The sequence below is a fragment of the Danio rerio genome, chromosome 4 (assembly GCF_049306965.1).
Source record: "Danio rerio strain Tuebingen ecotype United States chromosome 4, GRCz12tu, whole genome shotgun sequence".
NCBI classification, from domain to species: domain Eukaryota; kingdom Metazoa; phylum Chordata; class Actinopteri; order Cypriniformes; family Danionidae; genus Danio; species Danio rerio.
Window position 1 is genome coordinate 75,268,518 of NC_133179.1, and position 20,485 is coordinate 75,289,002.

The 20,485-nt window shown below is 41.3% G+C and overlaps 2 protein-coding genes across 4 annotated transcripts in view; both read left to right on the forward strand.

Moving 5' to 3' along the window:
- The window catches only part of LOC137487271 (uncharacterized), a 98,951-nt gene that overhangs the window by 60,786 nt on the left and 17,680 nt on the right, over positions 1-20,485 (forward strand). The window contains exons 1-2 of one of the 3 annotated variants that reach the window (XM_073948440.1): positions 18,896-18,924; positions 19,051-19,077. The exons of 1 other annotated variant lie outside the window; for it this stretch is intronic. The gene's annotated coding sequence lies outside the window, so the exon portion shown is untranslated. Of the gene's footprint in view, positions 1-18,895; positions 18,925-19,050; positions 19,078-20,485 lie in introns of those variants that run through there. One more of the 3 variants, XM_068220569.2, reaches the window with a different exon arrangement.
- On the forward strand, positions 808-18,118 carry LOC137487275 (uncharacterized). The gene is made up of 5 exons (XM_073946778.1): positions 808-993; positions 1,379-1,508; positions 4,614-6,070; positions 10,375-10,540; positions 14,638-18,118. Exons 2-5 carry the CDS (start codon positions 1,424-1,426, stop codon positions 15,615-15,617), a joined length of 2,688 nt encoding a protein of 895 aa, XP_073802879.1. The 5' UTR covers positions 808-993; positions 1,379-1,423; the 3' UTR covers positions 15,618-18,118.

Below are 20,485 nucleotides of genomic sequence, written 5' to 3' on the forward strand. Positions count from 1 at the left end.
CATTAGGATATCGATCACTTCTTTATGAACTTGATATAGCACAATTTACGCAGTACATACATTTATGGCACCAAAATAAATAATAAATAAATATATTGCACTTTTTTATACAAACCATAAAATAACATGAGAAAAAAAGAATACATAAAATGAATTGTTCAGTTCTTGTCTTTCTTCTTGCTATGGTAAACAACTGCTCTTGGTTTGATCTGGCCACTGCAGTTTCTATTAGTTTTTAATGCATTTTAATGGTGCATTAAATCATAATTAATTATAATATTGAGATTTTTAAAAATCATAAAGTATGGAAAACAGTATTGAATGCTGATATTTTTTCAAGGTATCATCTCAAAGTTGTAAATTCCAGCATCATGACAACACATAGTTATTGTAAAGATTATTAAATGCATTAAAAGCACTATGAGTGATTATATTGCATGTATAGTTCATATTTCTAAAGGTTAAGGAATAAAACTCTTTCAAAACAGCAATTATTTACAGTGTCTTATTAAAAGCATGTTAAAGCTTTAGCCAAACATAAATTATTAAATGTTTCACTTTTAGGGAATAAACATTTTTCATATTATTTGTGAACTGTTATGTATGAATTTAGTCTTTATACACACACACACACACACACACATACACACACACACACACACACACACACACATATATATATATATATATATATATATATATATATATATATATATATATATAATTTAATTATCCCCGTCTAAACGTCTGCTTGAGTGAATGTAAGACTTTTAATTTGGTAGGCCGACATGACGTCATAACGCAGCAGTGCGTCCTGTGTGGCTCGGCTGAGGATGTTGTGTTTTTAGGTATCTAATCATCAAAACATGGTTTTATTATGAAGTATGGCATTGTTACGCTTTATTCAACATTACTAAAGGTTGATTTGTGAACATCTGCGGCTCATTTCGCTTCCAGTATCGCCAATCAGTTCATCAAACGAGAAATATCACAGTAAGTAGACGAAAAGGAGCTTGTAGAAACTACGAGTCAATTGAATCAAATGCTGCGATAAATGATTCACTGAATCGCCGAACTCCGACGTCAGGTCTAAAATGAACAACAAACACAAACATTAGTGCTAAACTGTTACAAATCTGCGTGTTAATGAAATGAATTGATAAAATTTATTGTACAAATCATAGCATAAATGCTAAAATACCAACTTCCTGTATAGTTTGTTTCTATTGTTTTCAGTTTTTTGTCTGATCATTGTGTGCTTCTGTGAGTGATTCTCCTCCAGTGCACTGACTAGTGCACTAGAGAAGTGATTGAGACACAGACAGAGGTTTAGTGTTGATTTCTTTTTGTTTGTGTTGATTCTTCTCCTCTTAAACAGACAGAGAAACTCCTGCTGAAGCGACTGAGCTCCACTATTATAAAGATGGCCTTTATTAAAGAGGAGAGTGAAGACCTGAAGATTGAAGACACATTCACAGTCAAACATGAAGATGCTGAGCAGCAAACAGGTTGGCTTTCATTCTCACAGCTACAGATCGACACTAATGAAGGGTGTTGTTGGAGAATGTCATATGAGCGCCTCAGTAAAGTGACTTTTCTGCACATGGAAGCTCATGTAGACAGACATGATAGTTTTGGCTTTGACATTATTCATGAAGCTCAGCTGTTAATGTGTGATCATAAGCTGATTTTGTAGGATTTTCTAACCTCATACTGAGTCGCACTTTATTGAGAAAACTACAAATACACACAGCTGAAGACGTGTTGTTTTAACATATACCTGTCATGATACTTGAAATCAGAGCTCAACTTATTTTTCCAATATTATTGTAGCCAATATCTCACGTCAACACATTAAAGCAATGTATGTTGATTAAGCACATCATTGTAATAACTATAGTTAATAAACTATAATATTACTATAATTATTTGATTATTAGGGTTGGGCAAGGCAGTGGCGCAGTAGGTAGTGCTGTCGCCTCACAGCAAGAAGGTCGCTGGTTCGATCCTCGGCTCAGTTGGCGTTTCTATGTGGAGTTTGCATGTTCTCCCTGCGTTCGCGTGGGTTTCCTCCGGGTGCTCCGGTTTCCCCCACAGTCCAAAGACATGCGGTACAGGTGAATTGGGTAGGCTAAATTGACCGTAGTGTATGAGCGTGTTTGTGGATGTTTCCCAGAGATGGGTTGCGGCTGGAAGGGCATCCTCTGCGTAAAAACTTGCTGGATAAGTTGGTGGTTCATTCCGCTGTGGCGACCCCGGATTAATAAAGGGACTAAGCAGACAAGAAAATGAATGAATGATTATTAGGGTTGCCACTAATGCCTGTTTTAATTTTGATTAATCTGTCGAGTAATTAATGACAGAAACACCACTAGATGGCGCTTATTCACAACAAACAAATGCCTAGTTTGATAACGGCGTTTAAATACATAAGCCTGTCCTGGTGTTTTTTGGCTTTTTCATGAAAGAGTCTTACATATTACTTGATTAAACAAATTTTCACTGAATTATTGGTAACATTTTAATAACTTTTACTTTAATTCATTTTATTTAGCTTGCAAGTGTGCCGTTCTGTAGTGTACCATAAATATTATGGGAAAATGTATATCCAGGAGGATTATGAGGAGTATGTTGCTAACAATCCAGTTCAGTTTAACTAATTTCTTATCCATAGTGCTTTTATGCTGCGTTCACACCAGATGCAGAACGCGCATCAAGCGTGAGTGATTTACATGATAAGTCAATGCAAACGTGTGAATAGACATCCTGCGGCGCGATACGCGCGAATGGCACGGTGCGAATAGCGCGATTGGCGTGGGGCGAATTGAGCGGTTTGCACATTTGATGCGCTTAACAAGCGTTTCGCGCGAATCTCTCGAGTTCGAAAATCTGAACTTCAGCGGACATTCACGCCACTTTAACCAATCAGAAGCTTGCTCTTGTGGGGGCGTGATTGTGACTTAGAACCTGTTGATGGTGTCCCAGGGGAAATCCGCCAGACGATACCGACAACAAGTCATCAAACTGGGCTTGGCTCAGTCAGAAGCACTGCTAAAAGCCTCCGTCATCCAGGTTCAGTTTCTGGAGGAGTTTATGAGCTCGCAGAGCTGGATGCACCCCTGAAAGCATGTAGTGGACTCAGACAGGATCCTAAACGTATCAACGCTGTTTTTCGGTCTTCATAAAGCACATAAACACTGTTATTTTCTTAATAAAATCCATGTTAGCCGTTTAGCTATGAAGCTAGAGTCACCGGGCAGACAGAGGCCCTGCCCATCACGCGAATCGGGGTCTATTTTGAAGTGAATTTGACGCACGAATGAAGCGGGGTTTGACGCGCGAATGAAGTGAGTAAACTCAAATGTTCACACGGCAATTTACGCGCGAATAGCATGATTTATCCGCGCGTTCTGCGTCTGGTGTGAACACAGCATTACAATGTAGTTTGTCTCAAAGCAGTTTTACTGAAAAGAGAATAAAAGAAGTCATTACAATATTTCAGATTGTGGAACATTCCAGCAAATCAGACGTTTTCATGGCGGAATGCAAAAGGTGGAACTATAAAGCCAGTTTTACACCAAAGCTCTAAACCAACAGTCTCAAACTCATTTCCTGGAGGGCCGAAGCTCTACATAGTTTATCTCCAACCACCTCCAACTCATACCTGCTTAATAGTCCATAATAGTCTTGAACACTTTGATTAGTTGGATCAGCTGTTTGATTAGGTTTGGATCAAAACCGTGCATAGCTTGCTGAGTTTGAGACCTATGCTCTAAACCAGGGATCACCAAACTTGTTCTTGGAGTCCTACAGATTTTAGCTCCAACCCTAGTCAGACACACCTGAACAAGCTAATCAAGGTCTTCCTAGGTGTACTTGAAACCCCCAGGCAGGTGTGTTGAGGCAAGTTGGAGCTAAACCCTGCAGGGCACTGGACCTCCAGGAATGAGATTGGTGACCGCTGCTCTAAACCCTGCCTGCACTTGTCACCGTTACCAAGCTGACCCCTGCTCTTTAATAAGCCAAGTGTTCTTTGGTTGATTCCTTGTTTCTCAATTCCAGTCCTCAGGACTTCCCTGCCTTATTTGACTCGCAAGGATCAGTTAATGGATCAGTTGAGGGTCTGATTTAGGTGTGTTAAGTAAGGAGAACATACAAAATGTGGGCAAGGACCGGAATTGAGAACCTCCTCAAAATGATAAGGAGTTTGCTAACAAGCTTAGGAGTGTAGTAATGAGCAACACTTTATATTGGTTGGATTTGAGATTACAGGACATGCATCTTTCAGTGACTTCATGCTTATAAGATCTGCCAAGCTTGTTGTTAGTTTAACTGCTTTTGGATTTCTTTTTAAATTTCATGTCTGTTGTTTTGTGCCTTTAAACCACAGGTGTCAAACTCATTTTCTGGAGGGCCGGAGCTCTGCACAGTTAGCTTTAACCCTTATTAAACACACCTGATCTAACTAATTGAAGCTTGTTTGAAACCGAATGGTGAGTGTGTTGAAGCAGGGTTGGAACTAAACTCTTCAAGACTGTGCCCCTCCAGGAACTGAGTTTGACACTTCTGCTTTACACTGAGCTAAACGTGTTTATGTTTGTTTTTCACTTCAGATGTGCTGGTGGTGAAGGTGGAGAGTGATGAACTGAATGAATTGAAAGATGACGAAGATCAATATGAGCAACACTATGATTTCACGACAAGTTTTGCAAACATGGAAGAGATTCAGAAAACCAAATCTAACCGTTTTTTCGCCTGTTGTGACTGCGGGAAGTGTTTCAGCCGAAAACTGAACCTTGAAATCCACAGGAGAATTCACACAGGGGAAAAGCCCTTTACCTGTCAACTTTGTGGAAAGAGTTTTAATCAGAAACAAAAACTTGACGCTCACAGGATAGTTCACACTGGAGAGAAGCCTTTTATCTGCCCTGAATGTGGGAAGAGTTTCAGTCAAAAACAGGAGCTGAAAAGACACATCAGATTTCACACTGGAGATAGACTTTTGACCTGTCAGTATTGTGGAAAGAGTTTCAGTCATAAACCAAAACTTGAAGCCCACTTGAGGATTCACACCGGAGAAAAGCCTTATACATGCACCGTCTGTGGGAAGAGTTTCATTCAAAAGCCAAACCTTGAACGACACTTAAGAACTCACACTGGTGAAAAGCCTTTCAGCTGCCAAGACTGTGGGAAGAGTTTCAGTCGGAAGCCGAACCTTGAAGTCCACCGAAGAATACACATGGGAGAAAGGCATTTTACCTGTCAACAATGTGGAACGAGTTTCAGTCAAAAACAGGACCTTAAAAATCACAGAAGCATTCACAATGGAGAAAAGCTTTACACCTGTGAACAATGTGGAAAGAGTTTCAGGCATAAGATAAAACATGAAGTCCACATGAGAGTCCACACCGGAGAGAGGCCTTATACCTGCACACAGTGTGGGAAGAGTTTCATTCAAAGGCCAAACCTTGACAGACACATAAGAACTCACAGTGGAGAGAAACCGTTCGTCTGCCAAGACTGTGGAAAGAGTTTCAGTCGAAAACAAGACCTGAAAGACCACATAAAATATCACAACGAAGAAAAACCTTTTCCCTGTCCACAGTGTGGTAAGAGTTTCAGTAATAAACCAAAGCTTGAAGCCCACATGAGAACCCACACCGGAGAGAAGCCTTACACATGCACGCTCTGCGGAAAGAGTTTCATCCAAAAGGCAAACCTCGAAAGACACATGAGAACTCACACCGGAGAGAAGCCTTACACCTGCCAAGAGTGCGGAAAGAGTTTCAGTCATAAACAAAACCTTAATGTCCACATGAGAGTCCACACTGGAGAGAAGCCTTACGTTTGCGCGCAGTGTGGAAAGAGTTTTCGTCAAAAACAAGAACTTGATGTCCACATGAGGCGTCACACCGGAGAGAAGCCGTATAGCTGCACGCTGTGTGGAAAGAGCTTCCGTCAAACAGGACACCTTACAAGTCACATGAAATTTCACACCGAAGAGAAACCATCCACACTCAACAAACATGAGACTGGCATGAACAATGATCCACTCATAAATGTGATTATTGTTTGAACGTCAAGAAATCAGGAGTGCCCACAAGACCTACTAGAGACTTACAGGGGTGTCCAAACTTGGTCTTGGAGCGCCGATGCCCTGCTGAGTTTAGCTCCAACTTGCTTCAACACTCATCGCACAGTATTGTTTTAATGTTACAAACTGATTTGAGAGTTTGGTTTCACATTTACATATATTCAAGCCCATTTACTTGTGTGGAGTACACTAAGAATTGCAAAGTGTTTCCAAGAGGTGCTAATAAAAAGGTGTCTGGTGCAAATGGAGAGTAAAAGATTGTCACCAACAGGTGGATGATCAGGCCATCTCACCTGTGTGGAGTACATAGAATTTCAAGATGTTTTCCAGGAACTTAGAACTTGTGTTTTTGCCCTGTCGTGTTTCTGCTATTGGACTGTATTGGATTCATGCTTGTTTTCTGCCTGCCCTGACCCTGACTTATATATTGGAATACTTTTTGGATTACCCCTTGGCTGTTTTTGCCTGCCAGCTAGATTATTCTAGTAATCAAGCTTCATTTGGACCTCACTCCTGGCATCATGCCCCATTCATGGCTGACATCAAATGCTGGCTACCCAAAATTTGGTTCCTGCAGTGCACATCATCTGGAATCATCAGGATAAGCATCTCTCTGCATACAGGATTATTTGGGCATTGCTCGCGACTGATTTATCAGATATGCGATCATTGACTTCTTTTGTTATGGGCTAAACAAATATTTAAAAGCAGCCTTCACTCATGATGGTCTTCATGGGTCACTGCGCAAAGATTTTGACATTTTCAGCTTGGCTTTTACTGTTGGACAGGAGGAGAATTCCCTTAAATACTTTTTGCTGTGACCGGCAAACACAGACGGCAGGGAGACTCGCCAGTTACATAGATAAGTTAGCTCCCAACTCTAAAGATCTGAGGTGCCCAATCCTGTTCCTGGAGATTTACCTTCCTGCAGAGTTCAGCTCCAACACTGATCAAACGTAGTTAAACTAAATAAGTAGGACCTGAAGGAGCACTTGGTATTTAAAGTCAGATGTGTTTGATGAAGGTTGCAGCTGAACTCTGGGGGAAGGTAGATCTCCAGGAACAGGATTGGGCATCCCTGCTTGAGATGGTCACCGCCAGAGTCAGCCACCAACTCCCAAGATGGCTCCACCAGTCTGTCTAGAGCAGGGGTCATCAAACCTGTTCCTGGAGGGCCGGTGTCCTGCAGATTTTAGCTCCAACCCTAATCAAACACACCTGAACCAGCTTATCAAGGTCTTACTAGGTATACTTGAATCACCCAGGCAGGTATGTTGAGGCAAGTTGGAGCTAAACCCTGCAGGGACACCGGCCCTCCAGGACCAGGATTGGTGACCCCTGGTCTAGAGGGCCTTCTGTTTTGATTGTCTCCCTGTCATGGTTTCTGAGTGGCCTGACCTACCAAGCCCAGGTCTGCTTCAGGTTCCAGGGCCACTACATCTCTATGCTACAGGTCCGCCTCTGCTCCATGTTCCAGGTCCACTGAAACTTGCTCCTGGTCCACTAAATCTCTACGCCCCATGCCCAAATTTGCTCCATGGCCTAGGTCCTCCATTCATCCCTCTTTGCCCGCCTCTGCTCCATCTCCCACCTGGGATTTTGTTTTTCTTTTTGGGAAGTGTCAGGAAGCAGCTCTTTGTATTAGGTCTATGTCACAGTCCAGTTCTGTCATGGTGTGTGTTTAATCTCAGTCTTGTTTTTTCACGTGTGTATTCTTTCTGCAGTTGTTCTTCTCTGTCTCACACCATGATCATGACGTCAGTTGCTGAAATGGGTTGCATTTGAAGTCTGCGACAACACCTTTAACAACGCGATTTTACAAAATATTTAACCCTTTCTATCAATTGATCAAACAAATCTGAGCTTGTGAAATAATCCTCAGTTCAAAATAAGAGTCCTCTGCTGCAATATCAGTTTTCTAAAAAAAAAAAAAAAGAAAATATATATATATAAGAATATATATATAAATAAATATAAGAATATATATATAATGCGAAATGTGTGGACTGGTTATCGGTCTCTTAAAGTGTTTTCTCTAAAAGAACTTACATTTTACTTCATGGTAAAATAATATATGCATCTACGTATTTAAGTCAGACTTATTTAACCCCAGTTTAACTTTTTCAAATTCTTCTAGGTATGCTTCTATTGTAAAGCAGAGGTTGGCACGGCGGTGCACATATTTTGAGACTGTGATTACAATCTAAGCTTTTTGGAAAGAAATTCACACAAGATACTCAGACATTATAAGAAAGACAAAATTGGAAATTTTGTACTGCCTCCAAAGGCTTGATTGTGATTTAAAAAAAGTGTATTTTATTGAATTTCTGCACGTATTAGTCTGGAAATTGTCTAGTTTTATTGTGATCAATTGCTCAAGTGCCCTCAGTCCACGTGTGGTTCAGTCAAATGACCACTTTCTAGAAAAACTTGAGGCTTACACCAAAGATCTGAGGAATTCTAGCTCGTCTGGGCTTCTCTTTAATGCTGTTTTGAGGATAGTCGGTGACTATAAAAGAAAACCTTCTGTTTATGTTCATCCTGCTTGCAGCCTGTGTATGCATTTGACTGTCTAAAGCAGGGATGTCTTAACTCGGTCCTGTCTTGCATATTTTAGTTCCAACCCCAATTAAACACACCTGAACCAGCTAATCAAGCTCTTTGTAGGTATACTTAAACTTCCAGGCAGGTGTGTTGAAGGAAGTTGGAGCTAAACTATGCAGGACACCGGCCCTCCAGCACCCCTCTTCTAAAGTTTGTCATTCAAGAACTGGTTTTACAAATTATGGCATGCCCTTGTCATTTACTTAATCAACTCTTTCCCCATCCTTAATGATATATCTATAGCTTCAATATAAATAAAGATATAATATAAAGTTATACATCTGTATGTGTTTTATGCACACACACACACACACACACACACACACACACACACGTATGAACATGAAAGTTAGTCATTGAATAATTGCAGTGAAATTAAAAGCTATAATTCAACATGATGATATAATTAGTTACTCGCCCTCGAATCATTTCAAACCCTTGAGAACTTCATACATCTGAACACAAATGAAGATATTTAAGGTGAAATCTGAGTTTCTTCCATAGGCAGCAGGGGCCCAGAGACGTTCAAAACCCAGAAGAATATCACAAAACATGTCAAAACACACCGTATGTTTTCAGTGGTTCAATCTTAATGCTATTAAGCTATGAGGATACTTTAGTGTGCACGTAAAACAGAAATAAACACCTCCATATTTTCATCAGTGTCAGTATATTGTGAGCCAAGCTATGCAACACAGGTAGGTATATACTAATTACCTGTGTATTTAGTGTTTTGCCTCCACAATGTGTATTTACAGTGAAGGAAAACTCATCTGCTGACGGTTAACATTATACATGAACACCAACTAGCGACTTAATCGCCACAAAGGATGAAAGGCAGCAACAAGATCGCTAATACTGCGAATGAGGCTTAAGAGCAGACGAGTATGCTGGTTTGGTGAGTTAAATAAATTCAGTACGTACACATTCAGTTTAGTTTAGTTTGCTATGTGTCTTATTTATAGATGAATATTGCGTATTGAATCATTGTTCAAAAACATGTATGAGGGAACATGCATTATGCTACTTGTTTACATTAGTTTAAGTATAAATTGAATTCCAACAGTTTTGTCAAAGACAACACAGGTGTATGTAAATAAAAATCCGTCAAGATTTAGTTTTAAATTTGATCGATTTATTAACCCTATTGAGTTTAAATGTTATGTGTTTTTGGCGTTTTTCAGACAAGACTTTTATTTTGGTGAATGACGTCACAGACCAGCGCAGACTGCCCTGCTCCGTTTGCTGAGGAAAGGTGGTGTTCTTAGGTATCTAATACTTTCAAAACTGCTTTTTCTGTGGAATATTACACAGCAATGCTTTATGCAAAAGTGCTGACTGTTATTTTGTGAAACCCCGCGTCTTATTTCGCTCCTGTGTCGTCAGTGAGATCATCAGAAACATGAATTCAGCTTCAAAATACTACGAGTCAATTGAATCAAATGCTTCGCTAAATGATTCACCGAATCACTGGTGTAGATGAAGAACTAAGTGTAATTAAATATATTGTTCAAATGAATAAATGCCAGTACAGTTTGTATTCATATTCTCTTCAGTGTTTTTATTTGTCTGTTCAGGGGCTGTGCTTCATTAACTGTGACTGACTGATTCTCCAGTGCACTGACTAGTGAGCTAGAGAGGTGATTGAGACACAGACAGAGGTTTAGTGTTGATTTCTTCTTGTTTGTGTTGATTCTTCTCCTCTTAAACAGACAGAGAAACTCCTGCTGAAGCGACTGAGCTCCACTATTATAAAGATGGCCTTTATTAAAGAGGAGAGTGAAGACCTGAAGATTGAAGAAGTGTTCACATTGAAGAAAGAGGAACCTGAGGAGCTCACTGGTTAGTTTTCATTCAGTCTACATAATGATTATTTAGTGTAAGTATGTTTATTTTTGTTTTAATTTCACCCCTTGTGTGCTGTTGGGTCGTTTTCATCCACTCTTGGCTGATTTTGACTCTTAATTTGCCCACAACTTTCCATGCGTTTCAGAAAATGTAATGAATTTTTGGTGACAATCTTATTTTGACACATATTTTGAGAAAATGCTTTGAAAATATCCAAAAACTTAACAACACACTCAAAAATGGGCAAATTTACTACCCTTTGGTGATGTTGGTGGCTGTTTTTGCCCCATTGACTTCCATTATAATCATATTTTTGATTGCAAAGCCGTGACAGGAAGAGGTGCAGTGCCAAATAAAAGCTTAGTTTCTGGCTTTTTATATGAAGCTTGAATACTTGAAGTTACCTTATAACTCTATTCTTCTCAGTGCCCAGATTAACATTGTTTTCTTATGTAAACACAATAAATCAGTCACACTAATTTAAGGAGCCAAGTCTAATACTTTAAGCTACTGAGTTAAATGATCCTGTATTTTGTTGTTGTGTTGAATGTCCGTGTCAAGGGCCAAAATATTAAACTGATTCTATTAATGTAATCATAATATCATAATATACGGTTGACGTCAGAATTATTCACGTCGTTTTTAAATATTTCCCAAATAATGTTTAACAGAGCAAGATAATGTTCACAGTATGTTTAATATTGTTTGTTCTTCTAGAGAAAGTCTTATTTATTTTATTTTGGCTAGAATAAACCAGTTTTTAATTGTTTAAACACAATTTTAAGGTCAATATTATTAGCCCCTTTAAGCTAAATAAAAAATTCAAACAGGGGGGGCGAATAATGCTGACTTCTGTATTTAATCTCTATTAAATCAACGCTACAAGACAAAACACTAATTATTAAATAATAACAGTAGACAGGCAGGACAGCTAAACAACAAGTGTTCCCTGACTACAGCTCTTCCAGGAGAGGTCTTACCTAGCTCCTGTGATAAAAATAAACACAGGTCAATCTCTCGGGCCATTGCGTCCCTTGATGTACTAAATAAATAACTAAACGTGACTATGAAAAGCTAATATCCACTACCAGCAACAGAAATAAACGAGTGTCAAAATAAACAAATAAACAAACTAAGCAAAATAGTTAACACATTGCGAATGTTAGAGAATCAAAAAAAAAAAAAAAAAAAGCGATAGCAGAGCGATCCTGGCACGCGTGGAGCACCGCCAGCCAGACAGTAGCTATGTTTCCATCCACCGATTTTATTATTTTTTTGTGCATTTTGGATATGCGCATTTAAAAACGATTGAAGGAAACGCCATGATGCGCATAACTGAGTAGGATAAACTTTTTATTCGATAAGAAAAGATGCGCACAAACTGTGACACAAAGACTTTTATCGCACAAATTCCAGCATGCGCATTAAAACAGGTCATGTGATTCTGTTACAAGAGATCACGTGATGATGAAAATGTGTGTGAATGGACAAACCAGCAGGTTGAGCCCACTGTAGAACATCTGAACTGTTTTTTTATTCATTCTAAAACACCAAAACCATTTCAGTACTAGTGTTATTATATAATTAATGACCTCCAGAGCGTCTGTGCTCCGCGTCTGACACCTTCAAACACCACCGAGCGTTCCCTGCATGTCAGGATTGCGTTCTAAGGCGCAAGTCACCTATTAAATAAAGAAAAGATTGAAGCAGCTTCTCCTACTGCAGTTTTACTGTTGATATTTGGCACCAGTTAATCAAGAAGTGTCGATTTTGTTTGCTTTGACTCGTCGGATGGAAACGCTGCTTTATTTACACTTCTTTCATGCGATAATACAGTTTGCGCATAAATTTAGTTCGCATTTTTGGATGGAAACACAGCTAGTGAGTGAGAGAGAGAGCCACTATTGGTGTCAAGCTTAAATACAGGGGCTCCCAATGATGTCACCTGCATCATCCAATCCGGGCAAGCCGTTCGCAAGCTCCACCTAATAAACTCAAACAAGCGCACAACTATACTAAAAGCAAAATGTAAGACAGGCCGACTTGTTGCATCTCTCCATGAACAGTTTATTAGCTCCACAGAACACTGGTGTGCGTTATGTCCTGCTCAACGGGTCCTCCACAAACAGGAAGTCTTACAGACGTCCATCACTGTTGAGGACGAAATCCAGCCTAAAGCAATATATAGGCTAGCTATATCGTTAAACATGGCCAAAACGAGAAGAACTCATCACCTTATTAAACATATTTTGCCTTCTATAGAGTATTAATAGAGGAACGCCAGTGAAAATACAGTAGTAGTATTGTGGTGTGGGGACTCCCATCCCTATTATCCCTTATGTATTTAGTCCCTCTGTTTTGATAGTATAGTATTGGATTCATTCTGTCCACCCTTACTCCTTTACTGGTCACTGTCTGTTCCTCACCTCAGCTTCAGCTGTTTATATCTGCCGGTTTGGGTTTGCTAGCTCTGTCTAGTCATTCTACCTTCAGTCCCTGAGCTAAGGACTCCATCTTGGCTCTTAACTCTCCCTCTGGCTATCTCAATTGTGCACCTTGCTCCACCTCTGTCCTCGATGTGCTCTTGACCAGAAATGTCAGCTTATAGTCAATTTACCTTTGTGCCAGACATGTTGAACAATCCCAACTTCGTGGGATCAGTTTTGGGTGGGTCTCTACCTGTTCCAACATGACCATCCACCAGTGCACAAAGCAAGGTGTCAGTAAGTTCGATGTGAGATTTAAGCTATTATAATTGCAAATGGTGTGTCATCTCCTTAATAATCCCTACAGGTTAAGGTTGGGATGTCATTAAAGGTCATCATTAATATAATTTGCATGGCAGGTTTCACATAACAGCCGATACTGTGTTTGATCTTCTCTTTTAACCCCTTCAGCCCAAATCACGCTAGAAGGGGTCCATGAGAGAGAATCAAGTTATCAATATGCTACCACATACTTGACCAGGAGTTAAGGTTTATAGGTATTTACAGAAATGTCTGTACTTTTTTGCAGACATCATTATGAGAAAGATTACACAAGTCATGAAGTGACTATTAGTGTAACTACATTCAACCCAGCACTCAAACTGTATCTACTTTGAGACTCGTAGCGCATGAAGGTACACCCAATGCCCAAGCCTATCAATTTAACTCGTGACCTTATGAGAACTTGGGCGAGGCAGTGGCGTAGTAGGTAGTGCTGTCACCTCACAGCAAGAAGGTCGCTGGTTTCGAACCTCGACTCAGTTGGCGTTTCTGTGTGGAGTTTGCATGTTCTCCCTGCCTTCGCGTGGGTGTGCTCCGGTTTCCCCCACAGTCCAAAGACATGCAGTACAGGTGAATTGGGTAGTCTAAATTGTCCGTAGTGTATGAGTGTGTGGGTGGATGTTTCCCAGGAAGGGCATCCGCTGCGTAAAAACTTGCTGGATAAGTTGGCGGTTCATTCCGCTGTGGCGACCCTGGATTAATAAAAGGACTAAGCCGACAAGAAAATGAATGAATGAATAAACCAGCTAATCAAACTCTTTATTTGGTGTCCTAGAAACTGTGTGGTGAATTAAAGCAAGTTGCAGCTGATCTGCAGGACCCCGGCCCTCCAGGATTAGGCACCCCTGCTCTAAACATTTAATAATGAAAGTCATTCAATTTAGTTTTTTATTGAAGCACCAATAATACTCTTCTGTAGCTGTTTCTACGTAAAAACTAAACTTCAAAATGATGTAAAATGCAAGTGGCGTGTGCGAAACAAAAATGCCACAAGAAAGGCAGGGGACCCAATACTGAACCCTGAGGCACTCCATACTTGCTTACAAGATCTAGCACAGAGGTGTCAAACTCAGCTCCTGGAGTTTAGTTCCAATGCTGCTTCAACACACTTACCTGTAGGTTTCAAACAAGCCTGAAGGACTCGAGTAGTCTGATCAGCTGTGTTTAATTAGGGTTGGAACTAAACTGTGCAGAGCAGCGGCGCTCCAGGAACTGAGTTTGACACGTGTGCTCTAACATGATTGGTTTTGATGCATAAATACTTTCATGTCTGCTGTTGATGACTTTAAACTGGGCTTAATCTCCATTTAATCTTCTCTGTAGATAAGCTGGTGTTTAAAGAGGAGAATAATGAAACTGAAGAGAAAGATCGGTATGGGAAACGCAACGATTACCATGAAAGAACTCTAATGGCCGAACCTAACGGTGGATTCCCCTGCGGTCCGTGTGAGAAGACGTTCAGTCATAAACCCGATCTTGAGATCCACATGCGAGTTCACAGGGGAGAGCGGCCGTACACCTGCCAACAGTGTGGAAACAGTTTCACTCAAAACGCAGCCCTGAAGCGGCACCTGAGGGTCCATTCTGGAGAGAAGCCGTACACGTGTGATCAGTGCGGGAAGAGTTTCACTCAGAAAGGACACCTCGATAAACACAGGCGAGTCCACACCGGAGAGAAGCCGTACACCTGCCATCTCTGCGGGGTCAGCTTCTCTCAGAAAGCACATCTTACAAGACACCTGAAGATCCACACCGGAGAAAAGCCGTACTCTTGTCCTCAGTGCGGGAAGAGCTTCATCCAGAACATCACCCTGAAAGAGCACATGAACATCCACAGCGGAGAGAAGCCCTTCAGCTGCCCCGAGTGCGGAAAGAGCTTCAGCAAGAAGCAGAAGCTCAACAACCACATGAGGGTCCACACCGGAGAGAAGCCGTACGCCTGCACGTTCTGCGGTAAGAGGTTCACGTACGTGACCGGCCGTAACACACACATGCGCGTTCACACCGGAGAGAAGCTGTTTCCATGCGGCCAGTGTTGGAAGAGCTTCAAAACCAACTTCAGACTCGGGTGTCACATGAGCAGCCACAGCGGGGAGAAGCCCTTCAAGTGCCGTCAGTGTGGGAAGAGCTTCAACTGCAAAGTAAACCTCAGCTACCACATCAACACTCACTTGGAGCAGAAACCCTGCAAATGCGATCAGTGTGGGAAGAGCTTCAGTCATAAAATGAGCCTCAACGCTCACAGGAGGAGACACAGTTTACAGACTCCCGTCAGCTGCGGACTCGGGGCCGGAGCAAGCTGAACTGCCGCTCTAGGCAAAGGACGGTCACGCCGCCCTCAAACCTAAAGTGAAAACGGGGGAGGCGTCTATTCTGCCGTCCTAGATGCGGATATAACTGAGGAGCGGGTGGAGAGGGTAGTTTAGAGGACGCCGCCCTCTCTATTTTGCCGCGCTAGACGTGGATATAACTGTGGGTGCGGGTGGAGAGGGTAGTTTCGGGGACGCCACTCTCAATACTCTGCCACCCTAGACGCAGATATAACTGAGGCGCGGGTGGCGAGGGTAGTTTCGGAGATGCCTCCCTCTCTATTCTGCCGCGCTAGATGCGGATATAACTGAGGCGCAGGTGGCGAGGGTAGTTTCAGGGATGCTGCCCTTTCTATTCTGCCGCGCTAGACGCGGATATAACTGAGGCGCGGGTGGCGAGGGTAGTTTCAGGGATGCCGCCCTCTCTATTCTGCCGCGCTAGACGCGGATATAACTGAGGTGCGGGTGGCGAGGGTAGTTTCGGAGATGCCTCCCTCTCTATTCTGCCGCGCTAGATGCGGATATAACTGAGGCGCAGGTGGCGAGGGTAGTTTCAGGGACGCTGCCCTTCCTATTCTGCCGCGCTAGACGCGGATATAACTGAGGCGCAGGTGGCGAGGGTAGTTTCAGGGACGCTGCCCTTCCTATTCTGCAGCGCTAGACGCGGATATAACTGAGGCGGGGGTGGCGAGGGTAGTTTCGGAGATGCTGCCCTCTCTATTCTGCCGCGCTAGATGCGGATATAACTGAGGTGCAGGTGGTGAGGGTAGTTTTTAGGGACGCTGCCCTTTCTATTCTGCCGTGCTAGACGCGGATATAACTGAGGCGGGGGTGGCGAGGGTAGTTTCGGAGATGCCGCCCTCTCTATTCTGCCGCGCTAGATGCGGATATAACTGAGGCGCAGGTGGTGAGGGTAGTTTCAGGGACGCTGCCCTTTCTATTCTGCCGCGCTAGACGCGGATGTAACTGTGGGCGCGGGTGGCGAGGGTAGTTTTGGGGATGCCGCTCTCAATATTCTGCCATCCTAGACGCGGATATAACTGTGGGCGCGGGTGGCGAGGGTAGTTTCGGGGACGCCGCTCTTTATATTCTGCCACCCTAGACGCGGATATAACTGTGGGCGAGGGTAGTTTTGGGGACGCCGCTCTCTCTATTCTGCCACCCTAGACGCAGATGAGGGCGCGGGTGGCGAGGGTAGTTTCAGGGACGCTGCCCTCTCTATTCTGCTGCCCTAGGCGGCCGCCTAGGTCGCCTCTATGGACGCACCGGCCCTGTGCGGACTGGACAGATCCTCCAAGAACACTGAAGCTGAAGATGCGGATGAGAACTCATACAGGGGAGCTGTTCAGACCTGTGGGAGATTAACATAGAGGGAAAGAGGGCACACGCTGCATGAAACATGTGCTGGAATAGTTGGGGGTTCATTCCGCTGTGGTGACCCCTGAATAATAAAGGGACTAAGCCTAAAAGAAAATAATGAATGAACAATCTGTTTGATGTTTTCCCACTACATCCTCTTATCCATCCATTCATTTTCCTTCAGCTTAGTCTTTTATTCATCAGGGTTCGCCACAGCGGAATGAACCGCCAACTGTTCCAGCATATGCTTTACACAGCGCATGCCCTTCCCAGTACTGAGAAACACCCATACACATTCATTCACACACACACTCATACACTACGGCCAGTTTAGTTGATCAGTTACCCTATAGCGCATGTGTGAAACAGGAGGAAACACACGCCTACACAGGGAGAACTTGCAAACTCCACACCGAAACGCCAACTGACCCAGCCTACAGACTGAAACCAGCGATCTTCTTGCTGTGAGGCCAAAATGCTAACCACTGAGCCACCGTGCCGCCCCCTCTTATTCTTATTTAATTAATTTTAAAAGGATGATACACTTTTGGAGTTGCTCCATGTATTATTAATCTGGCTTCAGCTTCTCCGAAGTAAACATATTCATCAAATATTAAAATAAATGATTTATTTATCTATAATTAAATATTTGTCGTCGCTTATTGAATTATGAAGTTGTTCTTATCGTGTAAAGTTTTACGCCCATGCATATTTCAACAATTCAAAACAATACAAAGTCCTGCTCTGGAGGAAGAGGATACAGGTACTGGACTGGCCTGCCTGCAGTCCCGACCTGTCTCCAATAGAGAATGTGTGGCGCATTTTGAATACTGTTGTCCACCTTAAGACTTGTTTGCAGGAAGAACGGGGCAAAATGACACCTGAAACCCTTCATCACTTGATTTCTTCAGTCCCTAAACGTCTTTTCAGTGTTGTGAACAGGAACGGCAACACTACACGCTGGTAAATGCTTTACTGCTCCCGCTTTTATTGAAATTGCAGGAACCTAAATTGGAATACGTGTTTATTTAAAACGCTATAAATCCTGACATTAAATAATGTTTGTTGTATTGTCTGAAATCAAACACAAGTCAAAGTTAATCTAGAAATCACTACTGTCTTTATTCAGGTTTTTATTTATTCATACCTTATTTATCAGGGGTCTCCACAGCGGAATGAACCGCCAACTATTCCGGGGTATGTCTTGCACAGCGGATGGCCTTTCTAGCTGCGACCCAGTACTGGGAAAAGTTGTTCATTATCAAAGATATACCTTTGTTTACTCTATCCTCCACTTTCTCTAAACCATTCTGAGTTTCTAGAGTTAAAGACAAAAGCAGATACTTTGAACAATGTTGGAAACTTACATAGGTCATTTCATTGTTTATTCGCGTCCTTTTGAGCTCTATAGTTCAAGGTATTCTCTGTTTGTGTTCAACAGAAGAAAGTTTGGGAGTTAATAAATGCTGAGTGCAGCATTTCAGTTTTCGGCTGCTCTTTATTTTTGTTGATTGCTTCAATTCATCTTCGAAAATAAAAACTCATTGAAATATCTAGTCTTTCTGTTTGATGCTGTCTGGATATATCTAGATTCGTTGTATACAGTGGGTACGGAAAGTATTCAGACATTGATTCAGACCCCCTCAAATGTTTCACTCTTTGTTATATTGCATTTACATTACATTCCTCCATCACGAGTCCACACTGCAGCCCATACTGACAGACAAACACAGAACGGTAGGCAGATATTTAAAAAAAGAAAAACTGAAATATCACATAGTCCTGAGTATTTTAATTGATTTTATAAATGACTGTTTAGTTGATTTAGATTTTGTTTCTGATTTTCAGAGTTGTGCCTCCATATGACTTTCATTTTGGTGTGACGTCATAAGGCAGCGCCGCCGCCGCGCTGTATTGTTTATGCGCGCCTCGGCTGAAGAAGGTTTGTGTTCTTCAGTTTCTAGGATTCTCTAAATGGATTTACTATCGGATGTAACCCTGACAAGCTCTATTTAACGCTGTTGGTGGTCTTGTGTAAAGCCGTGCGTCTCATTTCGTTTGTCTTTAGTTAATTCATCGAACAAGAGTCGACGCAGTAAGTACAGTAACTTACGTGCAGATATTGAGGTAAAATTGGTTTAATATTCGCACATTCAGACTTTCATTAATTATAATAGTAAAAATAATCATAATTATAAATAGCAAAATCATATTAGCAGCCAATGACCATTAAAGTACACCATTACTCATGGTTAATTACAATTGAGGTAAAGTTGGTTCAATATTGGCACATTCACTCAGTGACCGCTTGTGACACACTCCTTATAGTGTTTACCATGGTTAGGCATGGGCCGGTATAAGATTCTGACGGTATGATAACTTGGATAGAGTATATTGTCACCGTATTGTGATTTCTGCTCTAAAGTATTTTTTTAAAATGTCTGGGTAAAAACAGGGTTTCTGCAGGTTTCACCACGTCAAATAAAACTTTTTAAGAGCATTATCAGTGAAATTTCAGAGTATCACAGGGTAAAACACTGATTATTTTCTGTAATAACCAGTGGATTTATTTTTACGTGCCCAATTCAAGCATTTCTTAGCCACATATTTTAGATAATGTGTCAAAACAAGCAAACTCTATACATATATTTTATTCTTTAAAAAAAGACAAGTTGTAAAAGCTGTAATAAATACATTTATGTACAACATCAATGAGAAAAAAAAAATGTAAAATGTATTTTCTGATGTTCAATAAAATATTTTCAGGTTAATATTTATTTTGAGGGTAACTACCCCTTTGCTATATATAAAAAACTGTAATTTTGTGGTGTCATTAATTAAATCCACACTCACAATGAAACAGTACTCCAAAAATCTTCTGAAAATCAAACCAAAACAGAACATTTTTCACAAATGCAATGTAGCACAATTTTATCCATTAAAAACGTCATTGAAATCCATTTTCGGAGCGCAAATTACCAGTTGTACACGCTGTAAACGGAAGTTTTTAGCATTCTAGTTTTTACCAACTTCACCTCAATAGAGAATTGAATCAAATCCTTCATTAGGTGATTTTTTTAATTGCTCAAACCGTCAGGAACATGCACACAGCAACCCAATATAAAAGATGAACATAAAAGAACCTAATGATGCTGAATAAATAAAAAAAGTGAAGTCCACACAGCGTAACGTGCAGCATTTCTACATCTAATCAGTTTAAGAGTTAACAGGGGAATCAGAAGAACTCCTGTAATGATTGATAGATGTCTCAGATTTTTTTCTTTATGAACAATTTGACAGTAGAAATAAAAATATCAACACAAAAAAATGTTAACGCGGAAGATAATTAGCAAACTTCTGTTTGTGTATCCTGCTAGGGCCTGAGCTAGGGCCTTTAAATGCTTTATATCTTGTTACAGACACACAGTGTCATCCTGCGACTGTTTTGCAGCATATCAAATACCCTAAACACTACTTCAACTGTCCAAAATGGGAAAAAAAAA